The following is a 19,040-nucleotide window of genomic DNA, read 5'->3' as shown; positions in this document are numbered from 1 at the left end:
CCCCTCATGCAGACGTGGCACGGGTAGTCCGTACATTCTTTTGTTCTCACACTTCCATTGCTGTGGAAACCTGCAGCGGATGGAACAAAGACATTCTAGAAGAAGTAGGTAGAGTCTGTTACGTACCACACTAAACCCAACTTTGTCCTAAACGAAGTAGTGGATACCACATCCTTTGTGTGCGGTCAGTTTTTTTTCTTGCGTCCTATTGGTGGATTATTTTTTGTCATCAGTCTTCTGATTGGTTTGAAGTGTCCTGCCACGAATTTCTCTCCTGTGTTAACGTCTTCATCTCAGAGTAGCACTTGCAAGCTACGTCCTCAATTATTTGCAGGATGTATTCAAATCTCTGTCCTCCTCTACTGTTTTTGCCCTCTACAGCTCCCTCTAGTTCCATGGAAGTCATTCCCTCATGTCCTATCATCCTGTCCCTTCTCCTTATCAGTCTTTTCCACATATTCCTTTCCTCTCAGACTCTGTGTACAGCCTCCTCATTCCTCATCTTATCAGTCCACCTAAGTTTCAACATTCGTCTGTAGCACCACATCTCAAGTGCTTCGATTCTCTTCTGCTCCGGTTTTCCCACAGTCCATGTTTCACTACCATTCAATGCTGTACTCCAGATGTACATTCTCAGAAATTTCTTCCCCAAATTAAGGCCAATATTTAATATTAGCAGACTTCTGTTGGCCAGGAATGCCTTCTTTGCTATAGCTAGTCTGCTTTCGATGTTCTCCTTGCTCCGTCCGTCATTGGTTATTTTGCATCCTAAATAGCAGAATTCCTTAACTTCATCTACTTCTTGACCATCAATACTGATGTTAAGTTTCTCGCTGTTCTTATTTCTACTACTTCTCATTACCTTCGCCTTTCTTCGTTTTACTCTCAATCCATACTGAGTACTCATTAGACTGTTCATTCCGTTCAGCAAATCATGTAATTCTTCTTCACTTTCACTCAGGATAGCAATTCGTGAATACTAGCACTATTATATTTGGAGGATTTGATGCCGCAAATGCCTGGTTTTCAACCCTACTTTTCCTCTTCCAGACTTTTTCCCTTTGCCTCCTATTGGTTTATACTGGCACAATTATGTCATTTAGCAGGAAGTCCATTACGTTGGAGGTAGCTGAAAATTTCAGATTTCAGCTCAGTTGCATACTATGTCCTTAAACAATTTGCGCCACGCGGTGTAGCCGCGCCGTCTGAGGCGTCTTGTCACGGACCGCGTGGTTCCCCCCGTCGGAGGTTCGAGTCCTCCCTCGGGCATCGGTGTGACTGTGTGTGTGTGTGTGTGTGTGTGTGTGTGTGTGTGTGTGTGTGTTGTCCATAGCGTAAGTTAGTATAAGTTAGATTAAGTAGTGTGTAAGCTTAGGGACCGATGACCTAAGCAGTTTGGTCCCATAAGATCTTACCACAAAATTACAAACAATTTGCGGGAGCGGCTGGATAGACGAGAGCTCGCAATACCGCTATCGGAAACAACAAATTGATAAATCTAGAATTTGATGTTGCGATTGGGTTTTTAAACGACTGTACAATTCCTAAATTGGTTCTCTCCCCTACATTCAGAATGGAGAGGAAGGTCCTAGTGCATGATAGAATAGAGACAACGACAACGAGAACAACAAATACCACTGCAACACAGAGTCCACTGCAGTGTATTGCAATCCAATCCGTTGGATGTTACTGAAACACTCGTGCGTCCCCTGCACTCATGTCTCGATATCCACACGCAGCGCCACAGGCCAGAGAGTTGCACAGAGTCGGTTGCCCCCAGGGATACATGTCTCAGCGATTGCTCCAGCTCAGCAGCCGCACTCTGCCCACTGGAGAGGAACGCCTGGCCATGGAGAGCATCTGGGTGTGGAGTTGGCAGAAGAGCCAACACCGTGTTACGAGTGGAGGCCGAAATGCACGCGTTTTAGCTCACGCAGGCTGGCGTGAGGAGGGAAGGACTATACTGACGTGTGGTCTGGAACATGACAAGGAATTAGAATTCAGAAAGCGGACGTAATCAGTTTGATACTTAACTTTAATCCATTAATGATGAACGTCGCTCTTGACGGTACATGATGCACAATATTATCTGTTCAGAATACATTCATAGTAACTGAATATGGCGCCTTGCTAGGTCGTAGCAAATGACGTAGCTGAAGGCTATGCAAAACTGTCGTCTCTGCAAATGAGAGCGTATGTAGACAATGAACCATCGCTAGCAAAGTCGGCTGTACATCTACATCTACATTTATACTCCGCAAGCCACCCAACGCTGTATGGCGGAGGGCACTTTACGTGCCACGGTCATACCCTCCCTTTTCTGTTCCAGTCGCGTATGGTTCGCGGGAAGAACGACTGCCGGAAAGCCTCCGTACGCGCTCTAATTTCCCTAATTAAAAGTAACGATATACATGTCCGAAAGAACAGACATCATATCCATATACTAACAGTGATACTGGGCTGCCATACAGTGGGTGTCAGGCTATCCTGGAACAGTGGAAATATAAAAAATCGATAATATCATGCGGTGGACTCACTTTCAGAAATCTACATTCACAAACTAGCATTTATCAAGTTTGTGAATATATATTTCTAAAAGTGAGTCCACCACATGATATTCTCGATTTTTTATATTTCCATTGTTCCTGGGTAGTCCCCAACACCCATTGTATAGCAGTCCAGTAACACTGTTAGTATATACAAGTGATGTTTGTTCTTTCAGACATGTCCGAAAGAATAGACACCATTTTTGATGCAGCAGCCACTATGAATAAAGACAAATGAACTGCTGATATTGACTGCGAGTGGCCGTTGATGTAAATCAATGAAGAAAATCGAAAATTTGCGCCGGATTGGGATTCGAACCTAGATCTACATCTACATCTACATTTATACTCCGCAAGCCACCCAACGGTGTGTGGCGGAGGGCACTTTACGTGCCACTGTCATTACCTCCCTTTTCTGTTCCAGTCGCGTATGGTTCGCGGGAAGAACGACTGCCGGAAAGCCTCCGTGCGCCCTCGAATCTCTCTAATTTTACATTCGTGATCTCCTCGGGAGGTATAAGTAGGGGGAAGCAATATATTCGATACCTCATCCAGAAACACACCCTCTCGAAACCTGGCGAGCAAGCTACACCGCGATGCAGAGCGCCTCTCTTGCAGAGTCTGCCATTTGAGTTTGCTAAACATCTCCGTAACGCTATCACGGTTACCAAATAACCCTGTGACGAAACGCGCCGCTCTTCTTTGGATCTTCTCTATCTTCTCCGTCAACCCGGTCTGGTACGGATCCCACACTGATGAGCAATACTCGAGTATAGGTCGAACGAGTGTTTTGTAAGCCACCTCCTTTGTTGATGGACTACATTTTCTAAGGACTCTCCCAATGAATCTCAACCTGGCACCCGCCTTACCAACAATTAATTTTATATGATCATTCCACTTCAAATCGTTCCGCACGCATACTCCCAGATATTTTACGGAAGTAACTGCTACCAGTGTTAGTTCCGCTATCATATAATCATACAGTAAAGGGATCCTTCTTTCTATGTATTCGCAATACAATTACATTTGTCTGTGTTAAGGGACAGTTGCCACTCCCTGCACCAAGTGCCTATCCGCTGCAGATCTTCCTGCATTTCGCTACAATTTTCTAATGCTGCAACTTCTCTGTATACTACAGCATCATCCGCGAAAAGCCGCATGGAACTTCCGACACTATCTACTAGGTCATTTATATATATTGTGAAACTGGGGCGAGTGCTAGGGAGTCTCTCTAAACTAGACCAGCCGTGTGGCGGCGCTCGGTCTGCAATCACTGATAGTGGCGACACGCGGATCCGACGTATACTAACGGACCGCAGCCGATTTAAAGGCTGCCACCTAGCAAGTGTGGTGTCTGGCGGTGACACCACTGGAGTGGTTGAAATTTGGATGTTACCAACATACAACGCCAGCGTCAGTGATCGATATTGAATCAACTCAAATACCGACACAACAATAGAAGAATACTCGAAACACGCGCGATCGCGAGCAAAGCCCACCTACTGAGTATTGGTTCACTATTCACCTATCCAGAGGGCGCAACGGCAGAAACTTGCCCCAATAGCTGCGGCCAAGAACCGATTGGCCGGCCGGCTGGCACTTTTCTTTGTACCCCCCAGCTCACGAGGGCCTTAAGCTGGAAATGCCCATTCGTTCCGGCCTCAGGTTACCTCTGCCACACACCCCGGACGCTAAACGATGTCGTCCTACGAAAGCACCCACATATTTATCACTGTATTTGCAGTTAAATATCACGCTTACAGTCGCAATTTGATGGCATTCGACAATGAATATCACTATTACCTCAAGAGATATACAATACAATGTTGTTAAAAAAAATACAATAACTGTTCTGTAATGTGAAACTTCCTGGCAGATTAAAACTGTGTGCTCGACCGAGATTCCAACTAGGGAACTTTGCCTTTCGCGAGCAAGTGCTCTACCAACTGAGCTACCCAATCACGACTCACGGCACCTCCTCACAGTACCTGGTCTCCTACCTTCCAAACTTTACAGAAGCTTTCCTTGGTACAGCACTTGCCAGCGAAAGGCAAAGGTCAGTTCCAGTACAGCGGTATGGGGCCGAGGCAGTTTCAGATAAGTTTTACAGTCTGACAATAATTTATGGATTTGTAGTTTTAGCTTGACGATGTCCACTATGGACAAACGGTAGTTACTGTTATTCTGAAGAAGGTTGGGTTATCCCGACTGAAACCTGGGTATGACTGGGTGTTGTATGATGTCCTTAGGTTAGTTAGGTTTAAGTAGTTCTAAGTTCTAGGGGACTGATGACCATAGATGTTAAGTCCCATAGTGCTCAGAGCCATTTGAACCATTTGAAACCTAGGTAAATTCTAGGTAAACGGTGCAACTGAGGCTGTTGATCATTAAAATTTAAATTTATTCTCAATACACTACGTCCAGGATATGGTTCGAAGGTGGATCCACCACGCACTGTATCCTGAAATGTATTCCATGACCGAAGGTGGATCCACCAGCGGGAGAATTAGGTCATGGGAGCCATCTTTGATACATACACAGACATAGCCATACATAACATAGAGAAAATGCACTGCAACTGTAGAATATGTGGTTGGAGGTGACTGGTTGGAGGTAACTGGATGTATTTGATACAGTGCCATAATATACCGTCCAACCAGAAAAATAGTACATTTGTGTCAGGTGTTGACAAGCAGTCTAAGAATGCGTGGCGAAAAGTGATCATTATTGCATGGGCAGAAGGGGCACAAAATCGATAAAATGACGAAAATTGATGGAAATACATATAAATTCAGGGAAAATATGTCAAAGTGCGTAGAAATTGAGGGGGAGTGAGGGAGTACTTGCATATGTTCTGCTTGTTGCAGCAACATTCTTGTATATGGGGACGAGTATGTGACAGCAGTAGGAAAAAGAGAAAAAGTACACATGTACGGATACACGTCTGGAAAGCTATATTGGGGATGCGTCACGAAGACTGTTTTTCTTTGGTGTGGAAGGAAGTAGTTTTACCGTATTACAGTTTGTCACTGTAGTGTGTGGGATAGAAAACTTGCAGGGCGGATGTATGTAACATTGGGGACATGTATATCCTATGCTACACTATTAAGAGCTTTGCACTCCTAATGACTATTATTTCAGAAAACACAAGGCTTTAACACTACAGCGTATTTAAGTGCAGAAACATGCATGTGTTTATGTCCTACGATCATTTCTCTCTTGGCAATACCTCCTTGGTACTAATCCCAGATACTAGAACAATACTTTATAATGCTAGCACAGTTGATTTACGTAAAATGCTTTAAAATCTGTCCATCTGGAGCTCCATCAAGCGTAAAGCACATGTTTCTTCTTAACCGACTGTTATCACAATACTCTTATATCTACTATCCCCCAATATGGGGTGCTAACATCCTCAACGAACGTGCAGCTGAAGAGATCTGGTGCACCTGAATGGGTGCCGTGAGTAAGGTTGGTACAGAACAGTCTTCGCTAAACAGCAGCTACAGGTTTAGCTCGCTCTGTCCCTTCATGAGACGTGGAATGTTGTCAGTATAGTACCCTCCTACTTCTAGTCAGCTGCTAATTAAATCGGAATGTTGGTCAAAGACAATGTGGGGAGATCTTTCAATTTCCAACTTTATCCTAACAATGCGAGAATGCTCTGAGATTCCCGTCCACATAGGGAAACATGGGGAATCATAATTGCAATTTGTTGTCTCACGAATAAATACAGGCACAGGTTTGCGAAATTCTTATAAATTTCGTGCAGCTATGGCTGGAAGGTAGTAGTTAAGGGACCGAGTGGTACATCGGATGAAAAACGCAGATGATATTGATATTTAGCAACCTATTCTGTGAGGCAGGATTAAGACATTGTTCGCAGGCGATAAGGCACAGCCCAGCGGGCACTGTAGACAAGAGCGAAGTATTCAGGGCAGCAAAGGGCACTGATGTGCTGTGAAGAACCCATACATTGCAGTTAGTACAGCGCTCAGTGACCTGTGTGTTCGGGCTGAAGCGGGCTGAGGTAAGCTGACGTAATTACACTACTGGCCATTAAAATTGCTACACCAAGAAGAAATGCAGATGATAAACGGGTATTCATTGGACAAATATATTATACTAGAATTGACATGTGATTACATTTTCACGCGATTTGGGCGCATAGATCCTGAGAAATCAGTACCCAGAACAACCACCTCTGACCGTAATAACGGCCTTGATACGCCTGGGCATTGAGTCAAACAGAGCTTAGATGGCTTGTACAGGTACAGCGGCCCATGCAGCTTCAACACGATACCACAGTTCATCAAGAGTAGTGACTGGCGTATTATGACGAGCCATTGCTCGGCCACCATTGACCAGCCGTTTTCGATTGGTGAGAGATCTGGAGAATGTACTGACCAGGGCAGCAGTCGAACATTTCCTGTATTCAGAAAGGCCCGTACAGGACCTGCAACATGCAGTCGTGCATTATCCTGCTGAAATGTAGGGTTTAATAGGGATCGAATGAAGGGTAGAGCCACGGGTCGTAACACATCTGAAATGTAACGTCCACTGTTCAAAGTGCTGTCAATGCGAGCAAGAGGTGACCGAGACGTGCAATCAATGGCACCCCATACCATCACGCCGGGTGATACGCCAGTATGGCGATGACGAATACACGCTTCCAATGTGCGTTCACCGCGATGTCGCCAAACACGGATGCGACCATCATGATGCTGTAAACAGAACCTGGATTCATCCGAAGAAATGACGTTTTGCCATTCGTGCACACAGGTTCATCGTTGTGTACACCATCGCAGGCGGTCCTGTCTGTGATGCAGCGTCAAGGGTAACCGCAGCCACGGTCTCCGAGCTGATAGTCCACGCTGCTGCAAATTTCGTCGAACTGTTCGTGCAGATGGTTGTTGTCTTGCAAACGTCCCCATCTGCTGACTCAGGGATCGAGACGTGGCTGCACGATCCGTTACAGCTATGCGGATAAGATGCCTGTCATCTCGACTGCTAGTGATACGAGGCCGTTGGGATCCAGCACGGCGACCCTCCTGAACCCACCGATTCCATATTCTGCTATCAGTCATTGTATCCCGACCAACGCGAGCAGAAATGTCGCGACACGATAAACCGCAATCGCGATAGGCTACAACCCGACCTTTATCAAAGTCGGAAACGTGATGGTACGCATTTCTCCTCCTTACACGAGGCATCACAAGAACGTTTCACCAGGCAACGCCGGTCAACTGCTGTTTGTGTATGAGAAATCGTTTGGAAACTTTCCTCATGTCAGCGCGTTGTAGGTGTCGCCACCGGCGCGAACCTTATGTGAATGCTCTGTAAAGCTAAATCATTTGCATACCACAGCATCTTTTTCCTGTCGGTTAAATTTCGCGTCTGTAGTACGTGGTGTAGCAATTTTAATGGCCAGTAGTGTATTAAAGAGCACTCCACTTGTCCCCTCCAGAGGAGCTACTAAGAGGAGTAGGGAAAAGAAGTATAAATGAGGCCGGAGGCTAAAATCGGGCAGTCATGCCGCCATTCCGCCCGGTTTTAGAACTGGAGAGAAGACGATTGTTTAATTTGCAGGTCAGTCAGTGTGAGCTTCTGGTGATGGATATGGGCGGCAAATTGGCTTACGGAAACTACCTCCAACATTCGCTGCACAGGTACATTTCAGTTGTGATTGGGAGGCCGCACATTGGAGCTGCACCAATGCAAGTAGCGAGAGGGCTGCTGGTCTCCACATTCTGAATGACATAGTCTGGTGGTCTGGAAGCTGCCATCCGCACAGGTGGGGCTGAGGTGCGAACTCGCGGTCTCCCCCTTGCAGAGCTGCCTACAGCCGCTGACTGAACTGGCTGATGGTCGGAGCTGCCGAGGTTCACTACAACGACGGCGGGCGGCTGTTTACCTTCAGCGCTCTACAAGGGGTTCACGAGCTGTGCTTGAGGGAGCAGTTAGCTGTGTTAAGGGCCACGGGTGCTGCCAATACATGTGGCGGCCACGTAACATGAGCAGGAGCGCTATATCAGCAAGACTGGGCGGCCAGGCGCCGATGGTGCAGATTCCAGTAATGGCATTGCCCGCTGGGCGGCGCTATTAGCGAGTCCAGCCAAAGGACCGGTGTGTACCTTCGATGCAGTAAAGTTAATGACACACTTGCCAGTATTTCTCTGCACGCTTCGCCGTGAGACACCCCTCTCTCCCAAATCACACCTCTCTGTCGTTCTGACAGATTATAAGCCCTGAGCTTCAGGGGTTGTAACAATTTGGTGTCACGAGTGGTCATTTCGGGATATGTTCGCTATGTTTTGGTGAGAGAGTTGGTTTCAGTTGAGTGGCGAAAGGCAATGGCACTTGATGTAGGTACCAGCTCAGCACAATGTGTTGCGGTGAATCTAAGTTTTATTTACGCTATTTTTGATGTCTGATGTTGTTGTCAGAGTTAGTTGTATGAGCTAGGGTACATAATATTAGTTACTTTTGTGGAGCCACAGGAAGCAGTGAGCTTATCTTCGTCTAGAGATGATGGAGGAAGTGAAAATTTAGTGCCAGTGGGGTGTTCGTTTTGTAATTTGTCTGGGTACGAGTTGCCGCGTACCAGAGCTGTAGCAGCTGTTTGTTCTGTATGTAGTCGTACTGGTCATCTGTCTAGTAGCTGTAGAGTGTGTAGATGGGCGATGAATCCCCGGAGGAATTAATTAGTGTTTACATTTTTTTGTGTAGGGTTAAACGGGAGTTTGTCTTTTGCCTTCTTTTAAAAAACCATCAGTTGAATTAAGTTGGGAGCAGAGTACGTAAAATGGTGGAAACACGTCCTACTACCGCGGTCGCAGTTACTGCCTTAACTCGGCAATAGCAAGCATTAACAGAGCAGTTTGAGAACATGAAGCACAGAAATTTCGAACTTAATCGTGAGTTAGAGGCTCGTAAAGAGAGTCACGACAAGTCGCAATCACAGTCAAGGGAGAGTTAGTCTGGATTGAGAGTGCCCTTTTTTTCATATGACTTGGCATGGTTGTACTGATTAATCCCTTCTCAGGCAACACAACGGAGGACGCATTGCATTTGGTAATTTTATTTAACTGAAGCATTATTAAGTAACGCCTGCCTGTTTTCTGTTTAGTAATTTCAACCCAAGCTGTTATTATTGAAGGCCTGCCTGATATTTATTTGGTAATTTTACTTAACTGAAACTTTTGTTAAAGAATGGCTGTCTGTTTTTAAAATAGCAATTTTGTTTAACTCAAGCGCAGTAACAGGAAGTGATACATGATGTTAATTGGCCCCTAACCTTTCGCCTAACATCTCTTTCTCCATAATAGTAGTTTTCAATGTTATTAATATACAGATACAGTAATAAAATTGAATTAGTTTACAAATACTAGTCATGTACAAGCTGTGATTATTGAGTCATACTGACAATTTTTAGGTGCAAACCTATTGAACTGAAATAACTAAATACATCAGATTAACAAAAAATATCGTATGATGTGGGAAAACATAAAAACTATAAATTACGTGACTTACATTTACTTGTTATACATTAGAAGGTTACTGTGAACAAACTATGTTTTAGGTGTAGACTATACCACAACACACTCATTATGCAAAAAACATTTATCATGACTCATCATCTAATTTCTCCTTACTGACACAATCATCACACATTGCTACTAAATGGTTCATACATGAATATTTGTCACATCTCTTGCAAGTATATTTATTTTTCGGTCTTCATTCCTTGGACATTGGACAAAATTACTTGTTTTAAATTTGTTAGGAGGTCCTTGAGGCAAACGTTCTGTCAAATGTTGTCGGACACTTGAAGCGAGCTGTGTAGGAACATCCACATCTTGTCTCTGATTCACTTGGCTCCTAATAAGAGACAAATTCTTCAAGAACTTCTGACGTATATGTTCCTGTTTTGTGTTAGAATCATAAATTATTTGAGCTTTAATTCCTGCCATATTGATTAGAGCAAAGAATAAGATCAGTTTCCACAGTCTGCTGTTCCTTCATCCATCATATGAGGCAGAGAGTTCATCTACATCAACACCACATTCTGTAATATTGAAGAAAGTATTGATCTCTGGTTTATCCATATCACCTGTTAAATCATCAATGGCGGCATCATGGTACATTGTTGACATCAGTGACACCATTTTATTGTTTTTGGGGACGTATGAAACCAAAATTTTGCTCTCCCGAAAAGTGAAAATGCTGGCATGAACTCTTCGAACTCATGTATTTACAGATAATGGTGGAATCTCTGTCTTGTTCTTCCGCATTGTACCAACCATTGTAAGTTTATGTTCATTTAAAACTTTGGAGATAAGGCTGCAACTTGGGAACCAGTTATCTGTCATAACATCCCTACCAGAACTCGAAATTCGTTGTATAAGTCGTTCCACTAAGTCTTCTATTTTATTTCTAAGTTTGAAACGCCCAGCTGTCTACTGACCTACATAGACGTCTAAATTCACAGAGTATCAACTAAGTCATCAACTAAGGCCAAGATTTTCAAACCATACTTTGCTGACTTTGAGGGTATGTACGTTCTGAAAGAGCAGTTCCCATAAAACGTTTCTAACTTTCATCTAATGTAACATATTCACTGTCAGAGAAATGTTTCTTACAGTTACCCACAAACTGGGTGAGAACATCTCTAATTGGAGCCAGCTTGTCTACTTCTTGTCTTGCTGCTCGGGTATCTTGGTCATCAAAGCGACGATACTGCAAGAGTTATCGGAATCTTTGGACTGACATAGATGCCCGAAAAATATCTATCTTGGTTCCATAAGATGCTCAAAAATCTTCCACTCTTCCTTGCCTTGTGTGTCCCTGTTAAATACAGGAGTCCTAGTACTGCCATCATTTCGTGTTTAGTTCTTGGTTTCAGTAGGTATTCCTGTGAATACTTCTCACTTTGACTCTTTATGCACTTATTTGTACATAAAACAATTTGTTCAATAATATCAGGACATATAAATAGACTGAAACGTTCTAATGGTGTAGCATAGTGTTTGGTATTACCAATGACACTTGGAAGGTGGGTAATAATATTGTGCAACCTTGTTCTAACATTAGATCACGGGAATTCTTAATACCATTTGATCGTTCCATATTTTCTAAGATAATAACTATCACTGAGCCCATTTTCATCTTATTCCTGCTCTAATGATGTGTCGTGATCACTTACAACAGCAGCAGCTTCTTCATCTTCATCACTGGAATCGATAGGTTCCACATCAGGTACATCATCAATAAATATTCGTAGTTGGTCCACTTCTGGCCCATTAGGTTCCGTCTGTAACAATATTTGCTATTAATTACACAATTCATTGTTATATCTTACAGATAATACGTTCAAAAATGCAATGAAATTGTTACCATGACTTTTCTTCTTGCGGGACGAGTGTGGTGTGTTGGGATCTCACAAACCCCAATGTGCTCCATCTTGTTTCAACAGCACCTCACGAAGTTATGGAAACTCACTTTTACCACTCTACCTCGTGACAGCTACCTGGAACTAGACAGCAGTGCGACGTGCCATCTAGCAATTAAAAATAGAAACACTTTGTATACCACACCACTACACTCCACTGCCAGATTAAATAAACACTGCTCTGTATCCCATTCATAGTCTAAATAAACAATATTCCACACATTGCCTTATCTACCAGAAATTGTGTAAACAATATTCCAAACACTGTAATCAATTTACCGTCAAATTCATTAAATAAATATATGAACTATATTCTATACACTGCCTTGTATTCCATAAATTGTTTAAATAAACAGTATTCCATAGATTTCCTTGTCTACCAGAATTTTTTAAGCAATATTCCATACACTGCAATCGATTTCCCGCCAAATGGCCAATCAACTTACTCTTTTTTCCAGCCAATTTCCGGATGGGAGAGGAGAGGGGGTTGTCTGGGGGATTCCCTATAAGGGGTAATTAATTAAATGATCAGTTTAATTAATTAGTCAATCAAATTGATAGAATAGGAGTGAACTATTCTGATAACTCAGGCCTGAAAGTGCGCTTTTATCTGTAAATGGGAGGGTGGGAAGGTTGAAGGTTGCCAGAGGAGTGGGGGAAAGGAAGAGGAGGGGGAAGGTTGGGGGAGTTCCTCTGAAGGACAGATCATCCCCAGGGGCTACATACAACTTAGAAGAACAACAGGTTACTGGGAGGGGGTCATAGATCAATTAAGTTTGTCACTGAATATATGCAACCTGCACTAACAAAGTGGCCTGATGCTCTCTTTGCCCTACTGCTTGCACAGACTCTGTTCTGTTATCATTTAAGTTTCTGACACAAATTGTTAATGTTTTTCCTATTCATTCCGTTTCATCTGTAAAACAGAAAGTATTGATGATGATTTGGCAACTGCATTGCTTTTCACAATTTTAAATCAGTTCTGAATATGAATATCACTCTTGTCTGTTATTACTCTCAGCACAACCACTGTGATCTCACATTTAAAGTTAATTATTTGAAACCAATTAAACTCATTCCTATTGATTTTGCTGTATTTCTTGTTATGTAAACTAGGATGCAAATCTCTGAAAAAATTTACAATCTGTAAGGTGGCTTTCACAGTATGGACATAGATGTAATCCTTTTGGTGCTAAATATTTATAACTTTTTTCAATAAAATTTCTTTGCTCAAGACACTGGGCTGACATATGGGAGAGGTACCCAGATCTCAATCCTAACATTGTGGTTTATGCTTTCATTGGTCTCCTAAAATCACTTCAGTTATTTGTGGATTAATTGGTGAAACAACATTGCTATAAGTTTCCATTTTCTTTCTCTATGAACTAAAATATCACATAGTCCCTTATCATTTAAGGAGCTAATAATTAGTTGTGTTGATACTGCTACTAAGAGCATATGATAAATAGATCCTGATTTTCTTCTAAAGGATTATGTCAGTTGCATCAGGCTACAGACAGTTCCTGTATATATACTGTTGTACAGTAAACCATTTCTCTACAACAACATCCCTCACCAACTGTTTTGAGTGGCACAAATCAGTTTGCCAGTGTCGCTTAGGAGATGTAAGTATATTTAATGAATGATCAACTGCATCAAAATTTAATTATTCTTCCTCTTCTGTTCCAAAACCTGATTGTCATCATTAATTGCTACTAAGTGTAAGATTTTGGGACACTGTTCAATAATTTCCGTCGAAACAGTTCTTCAGAGTAGTAGGTAAACTGACCATTAGATGTATTTTATGCTTTCAATTTTTCATGTCTGTGATACCTAGTTGTAATATTTATCCAAAACATTCCATTTTAGCTATGAAGTGGAAAGTATTTGAGATGAACTTCAGCAACTGCATTGCCTTTCACAATTGTAAGTCGGATATCAGTCTGAAACTCACACTTGTCCGCTCAACCACTTGGAACTTGTCTTTAAACCGATTACTTCTGAAACCAATCAGACAGAGTTCTGTTCGTTTTTCTGTAATATTAGTGATGTGGATTAACTATGATGTAGGTCACTGGAAAAATTTACAAACCGTAAGGTGGCTTTCATAGTATAAATGTTTATGTATGTTTTTTGGCACCAAATATTTGTAACATTTTTGCAACAAAATTTGTTTGCTCAAGACACTACAGTGATATATGGGAGAGGTATTCAAGTCTCAACCCAAACATCGTGGGTTAAGTTTTTATTGGTTCCTTAAAACCACTTCAGTGAATTTTGGAATGGTTGGTGAAACAACATTACTATCACTTTCCACTTTCATCCTAAACTGAAACACCACATGGACTCTAACCTTATTCCCTCATCGTTTAGGTTCCTGACACATAGTTGTAATTTTTTTCAGTTCATTACATTTTAGCTATAAAGCAGAACGTATTGTTGATGAACTTCAGCAACTGTATTGCCTTTCACAACTTTAAATCGGATCTCAGTGCGATCCTTGCAATTGTCGCTTATCACTTTCAGCAAACCGCTTGGAACTCATATTTAGTACTATTACAGCTGCAGCTTGATGAATCTCTGTATGTCACGCAGACAATAGACGGAACGTCATTTCTGCCTTTGTCCTTTCCTTTCCATTTTTTAAATAATAGAATAATGTAAAGCACTTTCCTTTAGTTTCGATAGGTTTCAGCCTTTACAATCTGAATGTCCCTCCGTTTACTCTAACATGTCTTTTTGAGAGTTGTGAAACGTTGGAGAGAATCGTCATGTATATTAACCAGTTCTATAGCGGAAAATCCCAGGGCTCTAATGGACACTGCCAGCTTTTGTGCATTTCGTGCTTTTCAGATCCTAAATCTACGAATTTAGGCCTTTAAAGAAAAACATCATATTTAGACTCTGCATGTAACCAGCCCAATAGTTTTACAGCAGGCAAACACTGGTTATAGTTAGGCGTAACTTTTCCTGAACGTATCTCAGTTGCGTGTAAGAATGCATTTATTCTTTTTTAGTCTCAGAAAGTAATAGACTGAGTTTCTAAATGTGACGGTAGACTGTAAGTGTGAAGTAATTTCTGAAAAGCGTTGACAAAAAAATGTTCAAATATGTGTGAAATCTTATGGGACGTAACTGCCAAGGTCATCGTCCCTAAGCTTACACACTACTTAACCTAAATTATCCTAAGGACAAACACACACACCCATGCCAGAGGGAGGACTCGAACCTCCGCCGGGACCAGTCGCATAAAAAGCGTTCACAGATTTGGGACACAATAAGTATTTCGCTATCTCAAATACGTACCCTTCTCATTTTATCTCCCTTGTTTGAAACAAGTAATGAATGAGTCTCCTTCGAAAAGAGACAATTTTCTGTGCCCTTGCTTTCTTGTGAATACATTGTTGCTGTTTACAACTACGTGAAATGCATATGCAACCATCATTTTTGCAGAAATCTTGTTCCGTGTCTCCACAACGATTTCACACGAAAAAAAAGTCAACTGTCTTGGTCTTAGTCCATGCATCTGGCGTTGCACCGATTTGTTGAGATTTTAAGTGAAAAATACGTAGGTTCGATCACACACATGTACGAAAACCGCACTAAGTAGCCACACTACGTTGCCACAAATACTTCTAGGTATGTGACATCGTTTCAATAAATTAGCTACATCCTTTGATTCCTTTTATTGCAAGTGCTTCTTTAAATCATAGGACATGTAGATCCATTGTCTGCGCTGCTGTGGTACAGGGCTATCCATTACGGAATATGTTATGATGCGTACGATAGTTAATTAAAATGGGGAAGGAAACAACAAATGACAATAAATGTCTTTATGCATCTTCTGTTTGCTATCAAACTTTTACCTAAATTGGCTATGTGACATCGCAGAACCATTGTAAAATATATTTTCGTCATGATGATGGAGGTTTAATTGTCATGTCACATACTTGACGAACTAAATACTTTGTGACTGGTGTAGAATTATATTTTCCGTCTATACAATGTTGATCCTAATGTCAGAAGCTGTAAAGTTCTTGCAAGGCAAGCCTCCATGTCACCGACTTTGCTCATCTTTCGCACGACTGTAGTAAATACTTAGACGTAACAAATGCGGCTCTAGTACGCTGTGTTTCTCAGGCGTTTTTGAAAAATCGACATTCGAGGTGTTAATAGCCCGTTGCAAAAAACATGAGAGCATCGTCTGTCGACCGGCGGCGCCACTGCGATAAATTAAGGGGGCAGACTGGAAGTTTGCCCGTCCTGCGTTACAGTCTAATTTTTATCCTAGTCTACCATCAAACACTTGTATGGGTATTTCTTCGGAAAGGAACAGTAATAAAAATAATAATATTTGCGGTACATTTGCAGTGAAGTGCAATCAAGAAATAATAAAGGATCATTAATTTATCGATAGTTTCATGTACCTAATGCAGTGAAAGTATACCGATCTGCACCTGATTTGAACAAGGTATCTGGTATTTGCAATAAGATATTCAGTAAAGGAAACAAAAGAAAAGTTCGGAGTAGGCATTAAAATCCATGGAGAAGAAATAAAAACTTTAAGGTTCGCCGATGACATTGTAATTCTGTCAGAGGCAGCAAAGGACTTGGAAGAGCAGTTGAACGGAATGGACAGTGTCTTGAAAGGAGGATGTAAGATGAACATCAACAAAAGCAAAACGAGGATAATGGAATGTAGTCGAATTAAGCCGGGTGATGCTGAGGTAGTTAGATTAGGAAATGAGACACTTAAAGTAGTGAAGGAGTTTTGCTATTTGGGGAGCAAAATAACTGATGATGGTCGAAGTAGAGAGGGTATAAAATGTAGACTGGCAATGGCAAGGAAAACGTTTCTTAAGAAGAGAAATTTGTTAACATCGAGTATAGATTTAAGTGTCAGGAAGTCGTTTCTGAAAGTATTTGTATGGAGTGTAGCCATGTATGGAAGTGAAACATGGACGATAAATAGTTTAGACAAGAAGAGAATACAAGCTTTCGAAATGTGGTGCTACAGAAGAATGCTGAAGATTAGATGGGTAGATCACATAACTAATGAGGGGGTATTGAATAGGATTGGGGAGAAGAGGAGTTTGTGGCACAACTTGACCAGAAGAAGGGATCGGTTGGTAGGACACGTTCTGAGGCATCAAGGGATCACCAATTTAATATTGGAGGGCAGGGTGGAGGTAAAAATCGTAGAGGGAGAGCGAGAGATGAATACACTAAGCAGATTCAGAAGGATGTAGGCTGCGGTACGCACTGGGCTATGCAGAAGCTTGCACAGGATAGAGTAGCATGGAGAGCTGCATCAAACCAGTCTCAGGACTGAAGACCACAACAACAACAAATAAACTATACAATACCAATATTGTACCACGATGATTACCATGATTCCTTTCCAGAGAAACATGATTCGTTGAAGTGATATGGGTATTTGGTGGAAGTTTAGGAAAAATAAATAAACGAAAATGACTTGGCTGGAATGCAGTATAGGAAGACCTACAGTCTGCCATATTAGCCTGTTGTGTCCGCGCCTCTGCTCGGCGGTTTGTACCCTTATGATATTCAACAGGATCGTGATACTTGGAAACGCTTATGAAAGGCATCATACTACAGTATTATTTATTGCGTCTAAGTATTTGAATAAAACCGCGGGCGAGGTGAGCAAAATCGGTGACCCCTTGAGTGCAGGACTCCACTGTGAATGAGTTTGGTGCACGAGCTGAGAGCTGTTGTTATTATTGGCGCAGGTGTGTGGGAAGCAGTTCGCGGACCGCAGCAACATGATGCTCCACCTCCGGCTGCACTCTGGCATCAGGCCGTACAGCTGCGGCGAGTGCGGCAAGGCGTTTACCAAGAAGCACCACCTCAAGGCGCACATGTCCTGCCACACAGGACTGCGGCCCTACGCCTGCGACCGGTGCGGCGCGCGCTTCAGCCAGTCCAGCAACATGCGCACGCACCGCAAGAAGTGCACCGCGCCGGGGCCGCCTCCTGGAGGCGGCGGGGGCAGCGGCGGCGGCGGGGGCGGCGGGGGCAGCGGCGGCTGCGGCGGCGGCGGGCCCGCGGTCAGGGCGGCGGGCACCAGCGTCATCATGCGCGTGTCCGGCGAGCTGGTGCAGCACGTGCTGCACTTCACCGACGATGCAGACGCCGCCAGCGGCCGAAACGTCGCGCTAGCTGGCGACGCCGCCACGTCTCTCCGGGCTCCGTCAGCCACCCACACAGCATAATATGAGAAGGCTCCACTCTCGCATTACAATCGCTCACATTCTGCCTCAGTCACCACTAGCCAATATATCGAGGCAGCGACAGTTACTAAATGTAAGAGACGATTACGTAGCAGCATCCACATTAAGGATTGTTATCGTATTTTATTTTTACTTACCAGTGTTGCTTTTGGTGTATTACTGTTCTCTACTTTTTTTTTTCAAGCCCTTCCATTGTTCCCCATAGCTTTGAGAGCTACCCAGTCGTAATTTTATGTTTTCTTACCTAATTTATGGCTCAGACTGCACGATTCCATATTTATTATTTTACTCCACATTATCAAATTCAGGGAAATTCTGTGCCATTATCAAAAGTGTCCTGAAAACGCAAGCAAGTAAATCGAAAATAAGGTATATCTCTTGCGTAAATCGGACTATATTTTTTGTCACCATTCAGAAAGGGCATCAAATTGAATTTCATCAAACGCCAAACTGCCACTTCACCATATCCAGTTTCTTTTAGGAGAATATGTCATACTGGGGGGAGCAACAAAAAGGTTAGTGATGGGATGTAAATAATAAATAAACCCATCTCATAGATATTTAGATAGATTGTAAAAAAAAATGGTTCAAATGGCTCTGAGCAGTATGGGACTTAACATCTGAGGTCATCAGTCCCCTAGATCTTAGAACTACTTAAACCTAACTAACCTGACATCACACACATCCATGCCCGATGCAGGATTCGAACCTGCGACCGTAGAGGCCGCGCGGTTCCGGACTGAAGCGCCTAGAACCGCTCGGCCCACTATCCGGTATAGATTGTCAACG

The 19,040-nt window shown here is 42.7% G+C and overlaps 1 protein-coding gene across 1 annotated transcript in view; it reads left to right on the top strand.

Annotated features, from left to right (window-relative positions):
* Positions 1-18,233, top strand: part of LOC124622747 (zinc finger protein 771-like) — a 114,117-nt gene extending 95,884 nt beyond the window's left edge. The window contains exons 5-6 of the mRNA XM_047148536.1: positions 17,751-17,971; positions 18,041-18,233. Of these exons, the coding sequence (XP_047004492.1) occupies positions 17,751-17,971; positions 18,041-18,233 (414 nt within the window). The remainder of the gene's footprint in view (positions 1-17,750; positions 17,972-18,040) is intronic.
* Positions 18,234-19,040: the final 807 nt, after the last annotated feature.

This window comes from Schistocerca americana, chromosome 7, assembly GCF_021461395.2.
Source record: "Schistocerca americana isolate TAMUIC-IGC-003095 chromosome 7, iqSchAmer2.1, whole genome shotgun sequence".
In the NCBI taxonomy this organism is placed as follows: Eukaryota; Metazoa; Arthropoda; class Insecta; order Orthoptera; family Acrididae; genus Schistocerca; species Schistocerca americana.
Note: the sequence above shows the minus strand (reverse complement) of the source record. Positions and strands in the feature narration are given on the sequence as shown.